An 18,034-nucleotide genomic window follows, 5' to 3' on the forward strand; every position below is an offset into this window, starting at 1 on the left:
GCATAATCCAGATTTCTCAAGCACAGCACCACCTTCACTCCTTGTCCATCTCCCACCCTTCTGCTTTAAAGGGCAAGTTCCACACGAATTGCTGATTCAATTTAAACATCTTTTTCAGGAATTATTATTATTATTATTATTATTATTATTATTATTATGTGTGTTAATTTACACTAAGAGTTCAATCAGCAGTTTCTTTGCCTTCATCAACGAGACTGTTTTTCAGGAACTCTCTGCTATTAGCTTTACTAAAAAGAAAGCATCTTTGCAAGAACCCCATGTGCAAAAATGGTAATCTGCACCTCATATCTCTAGTCAAAGGTATTTGCAGCTAATGAGATTGCTTGATTGATGCTTTTCTGTATCATTGGCACTTGCAGATGGCATATGGAAAGTCACAAGTCTTTTGTATCTGGATTGGTTTTTGGTAAGTGTGCTACAACTCTGTGTACATTGGGACATATTAATATGCTTTGAGTTGTATTGGTTTTGTAACATGATATTTTTAGACTTTATTTATGTGCAGCATGTTACGACCTGCCCTGAGCCCTTGGGATAAGGAAGAATTAAAAAAAAAATCAGAATAGATAAATATGTTATGACAAGTCTTTCCAGTATAATCTCTCAATAAAAGTAGCAAGTGCATTCTATATCACTCCCACAAGATTAATTCTTTATATACCACAGTGGAAATGTCAGGAGCCCATCAGTTACAACTGTACAATGTGACAAGCACTAGTAAAATGGGAAGAAAACTGTTAAGCAAAAGCAAGTTTCAATATGCTAGGCAAAGTCTTAAAAGGCAATTGTGTTCTAACCCCCAGCTGACACACCCTTCCTTAAATGGTCTGGGCACCAGCAGAGGGCAGTGCATTCTCAAATGGTAAAAGAGAAGAAAAGCCCTTAGCAGTTAAGAGAACTACAAACAGCCAGAGAGAATGAGCCAAATCAAAACAATCAATTAAATGATCAAAATAAATATTGTGAAGTCACAAACTGACATTGGTCTTGGCAGTAACGCTGAAGAGCTCCAAGTTGTGAAAACTACCCCATGGGCTTAAGAACGTAAGAGCTCTGCTGGATCAGGCCAATGGCACGTCTGGTTTAGAATCCTATCCTCACAGTGGCCAGCCAGACATCTGTAGGAACCCCACAAGCAGGACCTGAATGCAACAGCACCTTGGCTCACCTGCGATTCTCATCAACAGGCATTCTACTGCATATTCACTTAGTTTTGAGAGGTCCTGCTGGAAGTTTTCACAATCTTTTTGTTTTAATGACCCTGATCAATTTAGTATCAGCAAACTTGGCCACCACTGTTCACCTCCAACTCTAAGATGGTTTATGAACAAGTTAAAAAACACAGGTCCCAAAAGCAATCCTTTGGGGAACTCAACTTCCTACAGCTTTCCATTCAGAGAACTGACCATTTATTACTACTCTCTGCTTCCTGCTACTTAATCCGTTCCTACACCACAGGAGGACCTTTCCTTTCATTGACTGCTAAGCTTACTCAGGAGTCTTTTGTGCAGTACCTTGTCGGAAGCTTTTTGAAAATCCAAGTACATTATGTCAACCACATCACCTCTATTTATATGCTTGTTGACACTTTCAGATAGCTCCAATGGGTTTCTGGGACAGTACTTGATCTTGCAGAAACCATGCTGACTCTGCTTCACCTAGGCTTGTTCTTCTATTTCCTTGGTTATTTTATCCTTAACAGTACTTTCCACCAGTTTTCCAAGGATAGATGTTAAGCCAACTGACCTATAATTTCCAGAAACCTCCCTGGATCCATTTTTATATATTAGTATAACATTGACTACTTTCCAATCAAGGCTAGTTACATATTTTTGTTAGAAAACCAGCAATTTCACATTTGTGTTCTATGAGAACTCTCAGGTGGGTGTCATCTAGACCCAGCAACTTGCCAATTTTATTTTATTTAGTCTATTAGGCCTAGAAAGAACTTCATCTCATGTCACCACTATCTGCCTCAGTTCCTCAGACTCCCTTCTTGCAAAAGTGAGTTCAGGCACTGGGATCTGCCCCATAACTTCTGCTATGATGACAGAGGCAAATAATTCATTCAACTTCTCTGCAATGTCCTCATTCTCCTTTGACACTTTTGTCATCCATGGGTCTGCCTCCCCATATAGTCTCCTGCTACTAATGTATTAGAATAACTTCTTGGTTTTGAACTTCACGTTTTTAGCAATATGCTCTTCCTTACTGACTGCTTGCACTTTGTTTCCCAAAGCTTGTGTTACTTTTTGTTCTTGTTTGGACAAGACCTCCATATCTTGAAGGAAGTCTTTTTGCCTCTACTAGCTTCTTTGACTCTTCTCGTTAACTACGTTGACATTCTGGTGATTCTTATGGCATCTTTCCTGATCTGCAATATACACTCCAGCTGAATGTCTAATATCATGTTTTTAAACAACCCTCAATCATTTGGGAATGCTTTGACCCACATTATACTCGCTTTCGCAATATTTAAACTGCAATCAGGCAAAGCCACGCATGCCAAAATTTAAGTCACTGGGTAAGTAATAACCAGCTGAAATAATAGTCAAAGTCTCCTTCAATATGTTTATTTTGGCTTAGAATTACAGGAAAACATATAATAAGAAAATAAAAGTCTAACTTCCACTCTTACAAGATTTAGTCTGCGATTGCTAAACATTTGATTAGTTCCAGGCACAAAGAAATGAAACAAGCTAAGCGTTATCACACTCACAGGTGCCTCATACCAATGAATGAAAGGTTTCCACCCTCTCTTTGTAGAGTCGGTGAAAGGCATTTGCCATGATGTGAAAAGGGGCTTCATAGTTTTCCATCTCTTTCTGTAAAGATAGAAAATAAATAAATATATAATGACAGGTGAGGAAAAACTCGTTTAATTACTTCAACAAACAATTGCAGGAAACAACAATTGCTGGAAACAAGCTAAATTACAGAAAGACAACATAATCCAGTGCCTCCTCTATCTGAAAATGAAAGCAATTATTTCTCTATATCCGATTATATAGACACTCACTACTGATATCTCGCAATATTCTAGGCCATTGGTTTCTGCCCAGTCTTTAGCTTGTTTTTGTTCCACAACTCGCCTATCAATCAAATCGGTCTTATTGCCCACTAGCACACCTACAAAAAACAAAAGGAAGAAGAAAAGAAGCATTGAATGATTAACAATGGCACTATAAAATCTAGCAAGTTAACAGGTAAAAGAGACAGGAATATGTGTTGTTTGACAAGGTGATGGAAAGAAAGACCACAAGGGAGTCACATGTCATATGTATTTCCCATATTTATTTCCGATACTGACTGAATAAAAGAATGGCATTCTAACAGCTTGGAACTGAGATGCTGATGTCTGTTAGAACTCACATGCAGGAGTTACAGGCACAAAGTATAAATGCAAAAATGTTCAGTCTCCTACCTGGAATATGTATTCCAGAGGCTTGGGTCCTAAGCTTCTCAAGCCATTTGGCAGAGTTACTGAAAGACTGTTCATTGGTAACATCATATACAATACACAGGACATTGGGCTGTTCCCACTGTGCAACAAGAGGAAAACATTGTCAGCTCTGTTGAAACAGATGTGGTCAGTAGTCAGTACAGCCCTGGAGACTTCATAAGAAAATAATTTTGGTATAGAAGGAGCATCAGAAAACCAGAGCTAGAAAAGAAAGTCTGACAGACAAGGATTCCGTCACCTATGGAAATATCAGTGGCATTCAAAGGGAAAGGTACATTGCTGTGTTTCAGCCAAATTCTTATCCAAAGCCTCAAAAAAGTACTTTCAAGGATGGAAAATTGGGGTGGGTGTGTTGTGGTGCAGCAGTAGCTGATCATATTCCATGAAAAGACCATAGTATAAACTCATAATGAAGTCTAAAAACCATCCCAAATGAAGATATAACATAACTATTGGGAAAGACAAAGAAAGAGATTACAGCTTATACTTTTCTCTGGCATATTCAGCAAGGTACCAGGCCAATGCCCATTTCGTGAATCAACATAACTGCCCCAGTGTTTTAAAAACTAGGAAAGCTACCAAACACGTAAGAACAAAGCAAGTTTAAGTTGAAGATCTATTAGGGAAACATAAAAAGGTATTCCTTGTCAGGGATAGCCAACACTGTGCTCTCCAGATGCTTCTGGACTCCAACCCTGATCAGTCCCAGCCAGCACAGACAATGGTCAGGGATGATGGGAGCTGATGTCCAACAACCTCTGGGGGCACCAGGCTATCCCTACTCTATGTAAATATACACTCTGCGCATTTTATTTTGCAGAGACCCAACAAAGTTTTTAGGCAAGGAGTGACTGACTTTAGTCCTTGCACAATTGTGGTTTTTTTTTAACACAATAAAATCCATGGGCTTTCAATTTACAAAGCAGGAATGCACAGCCAAATTAAGGCATAACTATTTTCTGTGAAACAATCCCAAAATATGCATTCTTGTATAAGTGTCTTGCTTGATCAGACAAAGGTCTGTGTTAATTATCTGAAAGAATTCAAATAACCAGGAGGCATTAGTTGGTCCACCTGAAACTGTGCTGTACTGCTCAATTGTATTTAAACTTCTGCCCACTTTTGTTTAGGAGACTGACCCACTCTCTTCCCCTCCCAATAACTTTTATGCATGGGGAAATCCCCCCCCCCCCACGATCCATCCAGTTGTTAGGAAAAAAGAAGACAGGAAGGAATGATTACTCCCAGTTCTTATGCAAGCTTTAATTAGGATGTGGAGGCCAGGGGTGCTTCACAGCTTATCTGTTGAATGAAAACTCTTATATTCTACTTGCCAGTTTCTCTAGCATTTCAGAAAAGATTTCTTTCCCTGCTGAGTCAAAGAGGAAGAGTTCCTGAAAGCGAAAGCAAAAACAATGTGTAGCCATGAAACCTTCCCTACTAAGTAAACAGTTTTTAAATGCTACCTCACTTCAGGCACAGCGGTGATCACAATCTTAATAATTATTAATAATAATACATGTTAACCCACAGAGCTATAGAAATGAATTAACTATTATATATTTTAATACAGAAAAAACACACACCATAGCCCAGGGTAGTTCAGCTTGCAAATATTTCACAGCCCTATCTCACCAAGCAGCCCGTGACTACCTCACCAAATGGTGGCAGCAAAGAGTTGTGAGGGAAGGGGGAGTCAAAGCAGTTGAGATGGTCCAGAAAGCTGGTTCTTCTCTTTCCTATAAAACAAGGGTGGCCAACTCCCAAGAGACTGGCAGTGATCTACCACCCTTTTTGGGGGTTCAGGTCAAAGTTGTTGAGCTTTTTTTAGGAAGGAAGGTCCTGTTTTGGGGGGGCTAAGGGCTTTTTTAGGGGAGCCAAAGTTGTTGAGCTTCTTTCTGGGGAGCCAGTGATCTACCTGTGATCTACCACAGACACCCAGTGATCTGCCGGTAGATCACTATCTACCTGTTGGATGTGCCTGCTATAAAACATTGATTTCTGCTTCTATTCCTAGTATCAACTTATTGCATAGACAAAATGGCAACTCAGATACCAACATAGTTACATTTTATCCCAAAGAGGTAGGAGTCCCAATGGGCATGAAGTTATTGGAACCAATTAGAGTCCAAGATGTTGTATTGTCAACATTAATATTATTATTATTATTAATAATAATAATAATATTTATTATTTGTACCCCGCCCATCTGGCTGGATTTCCCCAGCCACTCTGAGCGGCTTCCAACAAAAATCAGATACAAAAATATCACACATTAAAAACTTCCCTGAAAAGGGCTGCCTTCAGGTATTTTCTGAATGTCAGGTAGTTGTTTATCTCCTTGACCTGTGATGGGAGGGCATTCCACAGAGCAGGCGCCACTACCGAGAAGGCCCTCTGCCTGGTTCCCTGTAGCTTTGCTTCTTGCAGTGAGGGAACCGCCAGAAGGCCCTCGGCACTGGATCTCAGTGTCCGGGCTGAATGATGGGGGTGGAGATGCTCCTTCAGGTATACAGGACCGAGGCCGTTTAGGGCTTTAAAGGTCAGCACCAACACTTTGAATTGTGATCGGAAACGTACTGGGAGCCAATGTAGATCTCTCAGGACCGGTGTTATGTGGTCCCGGCGGCCACTCCCAGTCACTAGTCTAGCTGCCGCATTCTGGATTAACTGCAGTTTACGGGTCACCTTCAAAGGTAGCCCCACATAGAGCGCATTGCAGTAGTCCAAGCGGGAGATAACCAGAGCATGCACCACTCTGGTGAGACAGTCCGCGGGCAGGTAGGGTCTCAGCCTGCGTACCAGATGGAGCTGGTAGACAGCTGCCCTGGACACAGAATTAACCTGCGCCTCCATGGACAGCTGTGAGTCCAAAATGACTCCCAGGCTGCGCACCTGGTCCTTCAGGGGCACGGTTACCCCATTCAGGACCAGGGAATCCTCCACACCTGCCCTCCTCCTGTCCCCCCAAAACAGTACTTGCTATACAATGCTATACAAATAAGTTTTCCTATGTTTGTATAAATTAACTAACAGAATTTGAGTAAGTTAAACAAAGTCATTGAAAATAAAATGAGAATTCTAGATAGGCTTTTTTTTTTTTTAAAAAAAAAAAAGCCTATCTGTTTAAATCATAGCTGGGCTCACCACACTATCATTTGTCTCTGGAATGAGTACCGTCTTCACCAGCAATTCTACTCCTGTTGTCTGTCAATCAAAATAAGGTAAACATGTCATAAAGATTCAGAGGAAGCAAGTGTATTTTCATACTATGCTTGCCTAGGGCCAACAGAATACTTCAGGCCTTTCAAATCATCATCACAATATAACAAACTAATTTATATGTCATAGAAACACTCAGAATCTGAAAAATGGATGTTTGGGACTAGCCTGGAAAAACAAAAACAGGCTGAAATGAATGCAGTTGCTCATAGTTATAGAAAGTTTATTTTTGCTGCAGGACTAACTCTGGCTGTAGATTCTTTAGGGTATTTTTCAAACGCTTTTTCAGGCAACCATCTTCAGAAGAGAAACAGTACATCCTTCTTTTTCTACTCACCTAAGGTAAATACAAAAAAGTATGTTTCAACATGAAGACCTACAAGTGCAGAGACCTGATTTGTACAAGTCTTCCCCCTCAAATTGGGTTTCCACATGTACAGGTCTCTATATGGGGTGCCTGTTCCACATTTCCTTAGACATATACAGTAGTGAGAAATGGAATGGGATGCATTTTTGCTCCTCCTGCATTTGATGATTATTGATTGTGTAAGTGTACAAACTGGTCCTAGGTAAATATATCCTTGCCACTTTTCTGATGGGATGTTTTAAATGTAACCAAGATACTTAGCACTACGATTAACATTCAGATCTGTGAAGATCACACCGATGTCTCTCCTCCCCGGTGCTTGTCATTCCACCCAAAAGCTCACCAATGTATAATTTTTCTGAAAATGAGCCCCATCATTGCAGAACATCTGGACCAAGGCACTTTTCCCCACTGCTGGGTCACCTGCACAACAAATAGGAAAAATACCTTTGTTCTAATTTGGCTAAGTCACTTCCTTCCTCCAATTATATTCTAAGAAATATAATAGACATGCGGGTATAGAGTGGCATATAAATTCAATAAATGAACAAAAGGGGGGGCCTAAATAAATAAATAAATGTGATGTAAACAATGACCAGTTCAATATTATACATTTTATATGCATGCTGAAATCAAAGGATTTAAATACACCTATCTGGGCAAAGGAACAGGTCCAAGCTAGACATGACATTCACTGTGTGAATGTAATTAAAAGCAATGCATATTTTTAGTGTAAACAGTGGCTGAGGGGAGGTTGAGGAGTCTCTGGGGAGGGAAAGCTTTTCTTCCTACCACAGTGCCCACATAAATTGTTTCTTCCAAGCTGCAATTTACATTTCAAGGGATGCCCCCATCACACCTTGAAATGAAAAGCACACATTTCGAAAGCTGTTTTTTCTTTTTTGTGTGGATTGTAGCGAGGAGCAAAATAATTACCTGCCAATTCTGTGGCAGCTCAAGATTCTCCAGAACTGCATCTAGCATGGCCCTCAGGCTGTATGACACCTGTTCTCAATTTTTTGCAAGTACAGTGGTACCTCGGGTTACAAACGCTTTGGGTTACGTGTTTTCAGGTTGCGGACCGTGGGAAACCCAGAAGTACTGGAAAGGGTTACTTCCGGGTTTCACTGCTTGTGCATGCGCGGAAGCGCTAAATAGCGCATGCGCAGACGTGGTGCTGCAGGTTACGAATGCTGCAAGTTGCGGACATGCCTCCGTCACAGATTACGTCCACAACCCGAGGTTCCACTGTACACAAACTCCAAAGATCTGCTGTGGTACTACTAATCATAGCATGGGTCACTACAGAAACTGACTTTCTAGTTTTTTTTCTTCACCATCTATCAGCACTTTTGGTCTACTTATATATTTTACTTGCTGCTATATAAATATTATTTTGCTTCTTTGAGTTTGCCACAACATTCTTATTAATGAATGCTAATAACCTTGTCCAGTCTTCTGTTCATAATGCGAACAAGAGTGAAGATAGGAGATCTATAGTACAGAACACAACAAATGGCATTGTGGAAACATTTCCTAAAGCTGCAACATACTGTACTTTCCAGTATGGAAAAATATTTAATTCAACATTTTTGGCATCAGAATTCAACAGGAAAAACATGTTAATTCTTCTGCATAAGATGCATGAAACACTAAGAATTCACAACAGTTTCTCTCTGTTCACAAAGGATGCAATTGTTCTGCTAGATATGCATACGCAGGAGCAACATGCATGAAAAATTCAGTATTTAGGCTCAAACTGAGCAACTATTTCCAAGACTAATTGAAGGAAATTGTGCTTTTCAGGGCGGCTGGCCTGTGTGTGTTTACTCCACTCAAACTTCATACTCTTGCATGGATGCCAGGTAAGACAGGAGCACCCAATGGACATAGCAGAAAAAAATGTGTCCATTATGCATGAGGAGACAACACTGTCAAATTTATACGCTTCTGGTTGACTAGGCCACCTTGTCAGGCAATTAGAAAATAAAATTTGTTTAGGCAAATTGAGTATTTTGCATTTATCAATGATGGTGTAAGGTTTGCTTTTAAAGTTAAAATACAGAATATATTGTTGTGAGGCCCAGAGCAGAGTGCTGATGTAGCTTCAGCAATTATTAAATTGAGACTGAGCTCTATATAGCGGCAGTGGCAGCACACCTATTACTGGTCCTGCCCTTGGTGGTAGTTGCCTTTTCAGTTATAGGCCCCAGCCTGCTCCATTAGTCTTCTGCTCTGGCCTCACCCACCTCATTGGGGCCTCTGCAATGGAGTCCTCTAGACTGAAGATAGCAGTGCTACATCCTTAGGCAGGAAGGGCACTGTCACCAATTGACTGCCCACCTATAAGGCAGGATGAAGAAGCAGAAGTCCCCGAGTTGGTACCCTCATGGGCACCCTGCCTGTTCTTCCCCCAACCACCAGTGGAGAAGCAGTGCTGGCATTGGTTCCCATTTCCAGCGAGATCTCGCTGAAATCTTGCAAGATCTCACGTAGCACAAAGGGATCTTGTGAATCTTGCTGATGCTGGCACGTCTATGGTGGTGGTGGAGTGGCACTTCTCATTTCGCCTCAAGCGGGACACACCAGCCCTGCTTGGAAGAGCTTTTAGGGGGTTAGCCCTGCATGGCCTTCCCCTTCAGTCTGCCCTCATCCCCTGAAAAAGAGTAATCTGATTCTAGGGTCATGACACTAAAGATTCTAAAGAAACATCCCATAATGCTAAGCATGCGATAAAACCACAACATCTTTCAATAATCTTGGCATTTTCTGTTCTATTTGGGAAACTTGCTTGTCTAAAAGCTGATCTAACCTGAACACTTTGCTCCTAAAGCCTACAGTGGCTCCTGATCTGCAGTTTTTTTAACCAACCAACCACCCACCCACCAGTCAATATGTTTTCTGGCAAATCAAGATAAGTTCAAACTACCAGTTACAGTCCATTTTTATATAACAGGGACATCCAACAGGTAGATCGTGATCTACTGGTAGATCATGGGGGGTATGTGGTAAATTGAGGAACCCCTCCACCAAATGATTTTTTTTTAAAAAAAAAAAAAAGCTCAACAACTTTGGTAGATCACTACCAGTTATTTTATAGTGGGAGTAGATCTGTCTCTTGAAAGTTGGACATGCCTGCTATATAACATGGAACTGAAACAATCTCCTCCTTTCACCATTGTTTTCTTTTATAGGTTTGCAAAGAAAGCCTTTGCCCCCTTAAAAGGAGGACCTGTTGCAGACTAATTGTCATTTTCAACAACTAGAATCATTTATTGATCGATTTATATGCCACCAACCGATGCAAGAAAGTTTGCAACACGAGAGACAAAACATTCACTCCACAAAAGCAAAATTAGATGTGACTGATAGAAAATCAGCCATGCCCTGGAGAGTTTATGTTTGACATTGGAGGGTCAAACTGATCTCAGAGCAATAGATTTATTAGATAGCAGGTGTGCCGTGCTATTTTCTCTTTGTGTGTTTTCGCTTTTTGAAGAGCAAGACCTCCTACCTGGTGTGGTCCTGTGCTTCCCTTTCTACAGGGCACAAAATTAACCCAAGGCATATACTGTACTCTTTACTCTCTCTCTGTCTCTCTCTCTCTCTATATATATAAAACCCAATCCTAACCATGTCGATTTAGGAAGGAAGGAATTCTCAAGAGATTTCTAGAGCGGGGCGGGAATTATTTAAAAGCAACGGTTTCGTGTTAGGCTGCGTTGCTAGAAAAGCAACCGAACACCTTAAGCGCATCCTTAGAGATGAGGACATGCCTTGGCCCGGGACTCTCAGGTCCCTATGCACGAGGTGCGATTTGTAGCGATGCTGCCAAGGCGGCCAGTTTCGGAACTCACCTGCCACGATGCACTTGGCAGCCAGCTTCACCATGGCCTGCGCTACCCCTTCACCACAGGAGAGGATTTTGTGGGGAGAGGGGAGAGGAAGAGGCCGGCGCTTATGGAGGGGAGGGTTGTGTAGGCATCGAGGTGCTGGAATTCAGGCAGACGGGGAAAGGGACCCCTGAGGTTGGGCCTAGCGGGTCGGGTGAGCCGGCGGAGGGAGAGCCGCCCTGAGATCCGCGGGGACAGCAGCGCAGGGCCTTGGCTACCGGGTCCCCCCCAAACCCAGCTTCCAACTTAAACCACGCTCTTCCGCCTCTCACGGAAAAAAGCGACTCCAACCCTCTCCTAGCAACAGGACTCGAGAACGTCCGCGCTTCCCCGCCCACCCCCACCTGCAATCCTATTGGCCGACGCTCCCCGTTCTCGGAAGAAGCGATTGGTTTCGCGTTGCGCCCGCCTACATTTCCGTTTGGTTGTTCCCTCTCACGTCTTTTCCGCCCTTTTCGTCGATGCCCTCGGCTCATTAGTTCTCAGCATGTTCCGATCAAATGGAACTCTAGGCGCCTATTGGTTCAGTTTGTGCTCAATCATTTTAAGTCGTCCAGGGCCGCCAACCGCGATAACGCCCCTGCCCGAGGAAGCGATGAAGTCATTCAAAGCAACAATTTTGCGTGCGTGGACCGTCTTCTTCTACCCGGTGATTTATGATCCGCCAAACGAGCCTATTTTATGATTGGTTGAGCCCTGGCGGCCTGTACCACTGGGACGGAATCATGCACTTTTCGTTGTAAATTCTCTAGGGACGCCGGAAACGACTGCGGTTAAACTGTCTTCGGATAATCCCGATTCGGTGACGACTTTCCATTAGGATTCTGCGAGGCAGCACGCGGGCTCACTTCCCAAGTCAATCCCTAAACACCCCCACCCGCCCATCAACAGTGCGCCTTCCCACGCCGCTATGTGGCTCCTATGTACTTTCTGTGTTTATGGCGGCTCCACGCAAGGTTAACTGAGTTTTCCGCGTCTGCGCAGACCGACGCTGGCCTTGTCTCTTCCCCACCCCCACAAGTTGCCCCTCCTTTGGGAGAGAGCGGGGAAGGGTTGCGTGCGCTGCCGGGGGGGGGGGGTTCGAACCGTCTCCAACGGTCACTGGCGCCGCGCGCTTTTTGACGCTCCTCCGGCGACCCTTCCTTCTTCATCGTTAACGGGCAGCCGCACTTCAATGTCTATGTAACCCCGGCCCCAGCTCGGGGATGGGTGGTTTCTACTGTTGCTCAACCATAGCAGATGGGCCTCTCCTCTCCTCGCGAATTCCCGAGCAAAGGCAACGAGTGAACCCTTCCTTCCCTGGGGCCAAAAGGGAGGCGGGATGGGAAGCAGAGAGAGGGGAGAGTAGCTGCTGCTTCCCCACCCCTTGACCCCGAAAACGGGGAAGAAATGGTAGGGAAGGGCGGAAAGCAGGCGCCAGCCAGTTTTGCAGTTAGTCGCAACATCTGACATTGCTCCAGAGCTGGAAAGGCCATTCGCTTTTTGGAGTTCATTGTGTGTCAATACTGCCTTTCTTTTATGGTGGCATAGGCCCCACTGGACGTGTACATCCTCACTGTTGAGGTGATAATGGCTAGCCCGGGTGTTCCCAGTATAGTGCCCAGGGCTGCCTACCTAGGTGGCAAGGTGAGGTGACCGCCTCAGGTGCCAGGATCCACAAGGGCAGCTTATCCTGGTGTTGATCTCCCCCCCCTCTTGTTCCTGATGTAGATCTTCCCTAACCCCTTCTTCCCTGGCAGGTAGAGGGGTGCCATTTGGGGTCCTCCTCGGGTGCCAAAATGCCTTAGGCCGGCCCTCGTAGCACCCTCTGACTTGGTGCATGTAGCCCCTGTCCCTCCAATTTTAATTTTTTTGGGGGGCAGTGTTTGGTTATGGGCTTTCCTGCTTTTCTGTTTTAATGTATTTGGGGTATGTAAGTGTTGGTGTTTTGCCCGCTGCATGTGGCATTGTGAGCACTGCCAGATTTTCATCTGAAAAGGTTGGGGACCTCAGAACTAACCCATGGCCACCAAGCGAGCTTTGTGTTTTAGTGTCGATCTGAACCGGCAGCCTCGTGATTGTGCTCCTATAACAGTTGTGGGCAGGATTCTTGCATTGCAGGGGATGGGACTAGATCAGGGATAGGCAAACTCTGGCCCTCCAGATGTTTGGGACTACAATTCCCATCATCCCTGACCACTGGTCCTGTTAGCTAGGGATGATTGGAATTGTAGTTCCAAACATCTGGAAGGCTGGAGTTTGCCTATGGAACCTGGGCCTGAAGTTCCCCATCCTTGGTATATAAGATTGCAGTCTTAGTAATTCCCTAATTAAAACATGCAGCCCTGTTTAAACTGCTGAGATGTGGGAAATTATGCAGTCTGCCAGAGCTTCTCTCCATTCTTTCACTTGGTTCCTTTGTCCACTCTTCCACCCTCTGCTGTGGTGCAAAACTGAAATCCTGCTTGCTATTGCAGGATGGGGAAAAGGTAGATGAAGGAACTGTCATGACTGCATTTTTCTTCTTGTGTACTGTTAAAGGTGTGTGTGTGTGAAGTGTGTTTTACTCAGAATAGATCCACTGAAATGAATGGACATAAGTTAGCTGTGCTTATTCATTCTAATACATCTACTCTTAAGTATGATTAAAGTTAGATACTACCATCTGTATTATGGCCCAGCAATCTTAACATTTAGTTCTTTGTATTTATTTATAAAATTTCTACCTCGCCTTCAGACATAAGCCCAATTCAGACACAACAGCTCTGGTCTGACAGCCATGGTTTAAGGCTCCTTCCATGCTAATTATTATTTGTTAGTTTTCTTAACCCCCCTTTCACCAAAGTCCCAGGGATCACAGCAATCTTAAAATACAGTATTAAAATCAGTTAAAAGTTTGTGATCAGAAGAAGAGGGCGAGTCCTAATCATATGAAACCAGGTTCAATTGTTTATCAGCCCAGATTCTTTCTATTTGAACAGGGACATAGCTTCACTGAAACTTGCAGCGCTAACCTAAAAACAACATGTAAAAGCAGCAGAAAATAACCTCTATAAAATACAGATAATAAAATCAGTCAAAACAGCTAAAGTGAATAAAAGGGACCTCAAACTGTAAAATTTTCACCCCTAATATCAGCTAAGACAGAACTTGAGGACCAGTATGCTTCTTAGGAACTACTGCGCTAGAGAAACCTTCAAAAACCCAGTAGTTCCTTGTGACTAACTGAGAGAGTCAGGAGAGTAGCTTTCAAATAAGAAAGCAGGGAGCTCTTGGCAGAAGTGTAAAGAAGGCTGATTATGACATTCACTTGGGATGTAGAAGGTGTGGGTTCAGTTCCCTCTTGTATTCATTTTCTTAAGATTCAATTCACACTATACTTTAGCTTTCTATCTGTAGAGGTTAACAGGTTTTTGTTTTTTACAAAATGTTGAGATGGTCAGACACTGTGGGAGATGGGTCTAGCAAGAGACAGAAAATAAAATAGTTACAGTGTCAACGTAGCTGTGTTCTAAACAGCAGACTTTAAAACCAAAGTGAGAGTTGACCCACCCTAAGGAGGTACACATGGGACTTTGATAGAAGAAGCGTGAGCAGAGGACTGAATAAAGGAGGGAAATGGAGCAAAGTTCAAGAAGAGAGAGGACAGCAAATCAAAGAAAGAAAGAAAGAAAGAAAGGGAAAATAGGTGGTGATAAAGAAACCTTTGAGGCATACTTTTTTTTGTTATTGTCAGAAACACATTGGTATTAAAAATCTTACCCACAACCTTATCTTTGTGAAAGGCAGACTTCCACTCACTGAGTTTGAAATATATGACACATACGAAAATGATGTTTAAGTTAAACTGGGTATGTTTAACTTAAAGAAAACAAAATTAGGGGAGACATACTGGCAGTTTTCAACTAATAGGCTGCTATACAGGCAAAAGCAAATTAATCTCAGAACAGACTTAAGCTTATACAATTTGAAACAATATACTGTACAGCAAACTACCTCTAACAGTTAACAAAGCTGGGGTAATGTAGGATCTTGTAGGTTTTAAAAAACAGTCCAAAAGCATTAATCAAAGAATGGTTTAGAACCTTATTCTATGCATGTTTACTTTGAAGTAAGAGTGGCTATTCTCTTAATATTACCAACATGCACTGAAAACAGGAAGCAAAAGTCAATAACATCTTGAATGTCTGAAACCACTCTTGAATGTCTGAAACCACTCTTAGCTTGGAGGCTTTTGAATAAAATTGAAGTTGCATGGAACTATGGGAGTATTTGCTCATTATCTCTTCTTGATAATCACTGAAGATTAGAGGGCAAGGACAGGAGGACAGTTCTGACACTGCAAAAAATATTGTAGGTATCATCTAGGCTGCTACATGCTCAGAATTTGAGATGCACATTTGAGCATTAGCTGTATGGGCCAAAGGAATGGAAACCCTATGTAAATTCTGGTCACATTGCTGTCCGGTTTACTCTCCCCTAATAAGAAAGCCATCCAACATGAACTCTGAGCATTCAAGACTGTGGTAAATGGGGAATGTTAGAGAGAGCAACCAAGTGTAAAAGTCAGCAAAGCAGAAAGGTTTGGATAACAATGACACAAAATCTTTTCCTTCACCTCTGATTCATGCTCTGTGACTTAGGGCAGCTGTAAGGAGGTAGATCAGTTGTAACATACCTTAGCAGCTATGGAGTGACACTACCCAGCCAAATTCTGGGTTACTTTACAGGGGGAAAGTTCACATATATTGTTTGACATGTACCTTTCAGCTGTAGGAGAAATTTCAGCAGTGGAGCAGAAACCAAATGGGTATCCAGATAAACTGCATTATACTGCCACAGTAACTTGGTAGCATTACACAATAACGGTTGAGAATAATTATCTATGGCTTTGTTTTCACTGAGGTGTTAAAACTGAGGGTTCATAAGGTATTATATTCATGCTAAAAATGTTCCTTTACTTAGAACACTAGTGTGTGTTAGGACGGCTGGGTTAGATTTTCCTCTCTGATTTCTAGGTGAAATAAATTTTATTTTTATTGCTGCTGGCATCTGTCTCAGGAGACAATGGAAGAGTACGCCTTTGGGGGTGAGGTCAAGCTGTTGGAAGGTTGCAGCACCTGCTACAGCTGTAAAGACTGAAGTGAGAGAGACATGTTTTCCTGCAGCTGGGGCAGATGAAGGTGTCCAGTTGTGCTGCTGCAGATGGACTATGACATTTCTCCTCTCTCCACTCCTCCCAGTGGTCATTTCTCCTCTGGTCACTGCTATAGATACACAATTTGACTGCATTGTCTTCAGGCATTGTGGTTGTCTGCAAGGGGTTCCCACATGATAGGGTTGATGTTGCCAGCCTTCATGTCACGTTTGCAGACATCTTTATAGCACAGTGTTGGTTTGCCAACTGGCCTGGTGCTGGAAGCCAGCTCTCCATAGAGCACGTCCTTGGAGATCCTGGCATCTTCCATTCTGTGGACATTTTTGTATGGAGTAGCATTTGATTACGTGTGTCCCCAACCAGCAGTCTAAAGTGGTACAGTCCTGACACATGTTTACCACCTCAATGAGAATCTAGTCCAAGTGTGTCTGCCCTCAGATCTTGGCACAATTAAGCCACCGGTGGTTCAAACAACAACAACAACACAATTTAAAACAATTGAGCAGAATGAAACTGGCATTCAGCAAATCCATCTAAACTTAAATTATTTTCAGCCAGTTTGACCAAGCACCATTACCAGGTTTGAGAAATATCTCAAAGAGAAGGCAAAAACTGCTGCTGAGAAAACAACAATACATCCCTAAATTAGTGAATGCTATCTCAATTTCTTGTGTATGGATTTTGAGAGGATGAGTCAGAGCTGTGTGTTGATCCATCAGCCTGTGTTATATGGAGCATCTGCCTGTGCTGGTCCTTAGTCCATTGAAATGCAGACAGGATAATCCTAGGCACCTCCAGCCTGGTGGGTTTTGTTTGGCAAATACATTCTGCAACATATATTTGATGCAATACTAATGCTTTAGTAGTGGATGTATACTGAACAGTTTGTACATTATTCCACTTTCTTAGTTCAGTGATACTTCTCCAAGGTAACTGCATTACTGCCTTCTGGAGGGCCACTTTTGCACTATACTGTAAATGGGGGGGGGGGGGCGCAAAGCAACAACACCAGAACATTGGTGGTATGAAAAGTTACAGGATTTCTTTTAGTACTGTTTACCCTCAAACGCCTGCAGTGCAAACAGTATTAAAAATGGATTCCATATAATTGCCCTGATACCACCATGAACATAAATAACGAATGTGCAATAAAATGGACAACTGGAGGGGATCCCAGTCCATTGAAATGCAGATAGGATTATCCTGGTACCTATCCAGTTGGTGACAGAACAATGTTGTGTGGGGCTCTCCAAACCCAGAGCAGTCTAATCATGAAGCAAGACATGCTGGCTACTGCTAGCTGTGGCTTTTGAGACCCATTAATTTCAGCTGATTTTGTGCCCTTTAAACATTTCAAATGCTCCAGTTTTAATTTGTGATGCTAAAAATAGGAAACAAAGGTATTCACAATTGATAAAGATGTTTCATTAAGGTGATGGCATTATAAGATATGTCCCATAGCTTATTGAGTGCAATACTCCAGCTTGATGGTTTACTTTTAAAGCACCCTAGTTGTATCCAATGTCTGATTTAAGTTAATTTAATATTAATTAAATTGGGTTAATATTGTCACTTAGCAGTACACTTGTTCCGCTGGTGAAATGTTTTGTGCCAGCAGGATGTTGTTGTGCAAGGGAATGCATAAGCAGGTTGCTGGTAACTTTGTTTCACAATAGCTTGCACAACCCCTTGCACTAGAGGACAAAGAATGCTGGAAACAGACTTTTCTCATTCCTCCACACACCTGCCTATCTCTATCTGTGGCCTGAGGGTAGTGGGTGCTGATGTGAAAGCACTGTGACCTTGATTCTGGTCTGGAGTGCCAGTGTGACTTGTTTGTGCCTGAGATAGAAGAACTTATACCTTTTCATATATTATTCTGAGAAAACACTATGTTTTGGAGGGTGGGATTTAAATGTATCAAATAAGTA

General features: G+C 42.6%; 1 protein-coding gene across 4 annotated transcripts; it reads right to left on the reverse strand.

Annotated features, from left to right (window-relative positions):
* Positions 1-2,566: 2,566 nt before the first annotated feature.
* On the reverse strand, positions 2,567-11,964 carry IFT27 (intraflagellar transport 27). Of its 4 annotated transcripts, none has more exons than XM_033162528.1 (7): positions 11,380-11,964; positions 7,417-7,496; positions 6,632-6,691; positions 4,819-4,878; positions 3,446-3,563; positions 3,041-3,150; positions 2,567-2,846 (listed from the first exon to the last, which is right to left on the reverse strand). In XM_033162528.1, the coding sequence occupies exons 2-7, from the start codon at positions 7,459-7,461 to the stop codon at positions 2,748-2,750; spliced, it is 492 nt and encodes a 163-aa protein (XP_033018419.1). In that variant the 5' UTR covers positions 7,462-7,496; positions 11,380-11,964; the 3' UTR covers positions 2,567-2,747. The 4 variants fall into 4 exon arrangements, with proteins under 4 accessions (XP_033018419.1, XP_033018418.1, XP_033018416.1 ...); XM_033162527.1 differs by having other exon boundaries at positions 11,311-11,425; XM_033162525.1 differs by lacking the exon at positions 11,380-11,964 and adding an exon at positions 10,931-11,136.
* Between the last annotated feature and the right edge of the window lie 6,070 nt (positions 11,965-18,034).

Source organism: Lacerta agilis, chromosome 10 (genome assembly GCF_009819535.1).
Source record: "Lacerta agilis isolate rLacAgi1 chromosome 10, rLacAgi1.pri, whole genome shotgun sequence".
In the NCBI taxonomy this organism is placed as follows: Eukaryota; Metazoa; Chordata; class Lepidosauria; order Squamata; family Lacertidae; genus Lacerta; species Lacerta agilis.

Bases quoted from the DNA above. Each gene is read 5' to 3' on its own strand.
- IFT27 (XM_033162525.1), bottom strand. From the start codon at position 10,964: ATGGTGAAGCTGGCTGCCAAGTGCATCGTGGCAG. The intron at 3,564-4,818 runs GCAAGTAGAATA...CTTGTTGCACAG, and splicing joins CTGAAATGCTAGAGAAACTG to TGGGAACAGCCCAATGTCCT. The intron at 2,847-3,040 runs GTGAGTGTCTAT...CTATCTTTACAG, and splicing joins AATATTGCGAGATATCAGTA to AAAGAGATGGAAAACTATGA.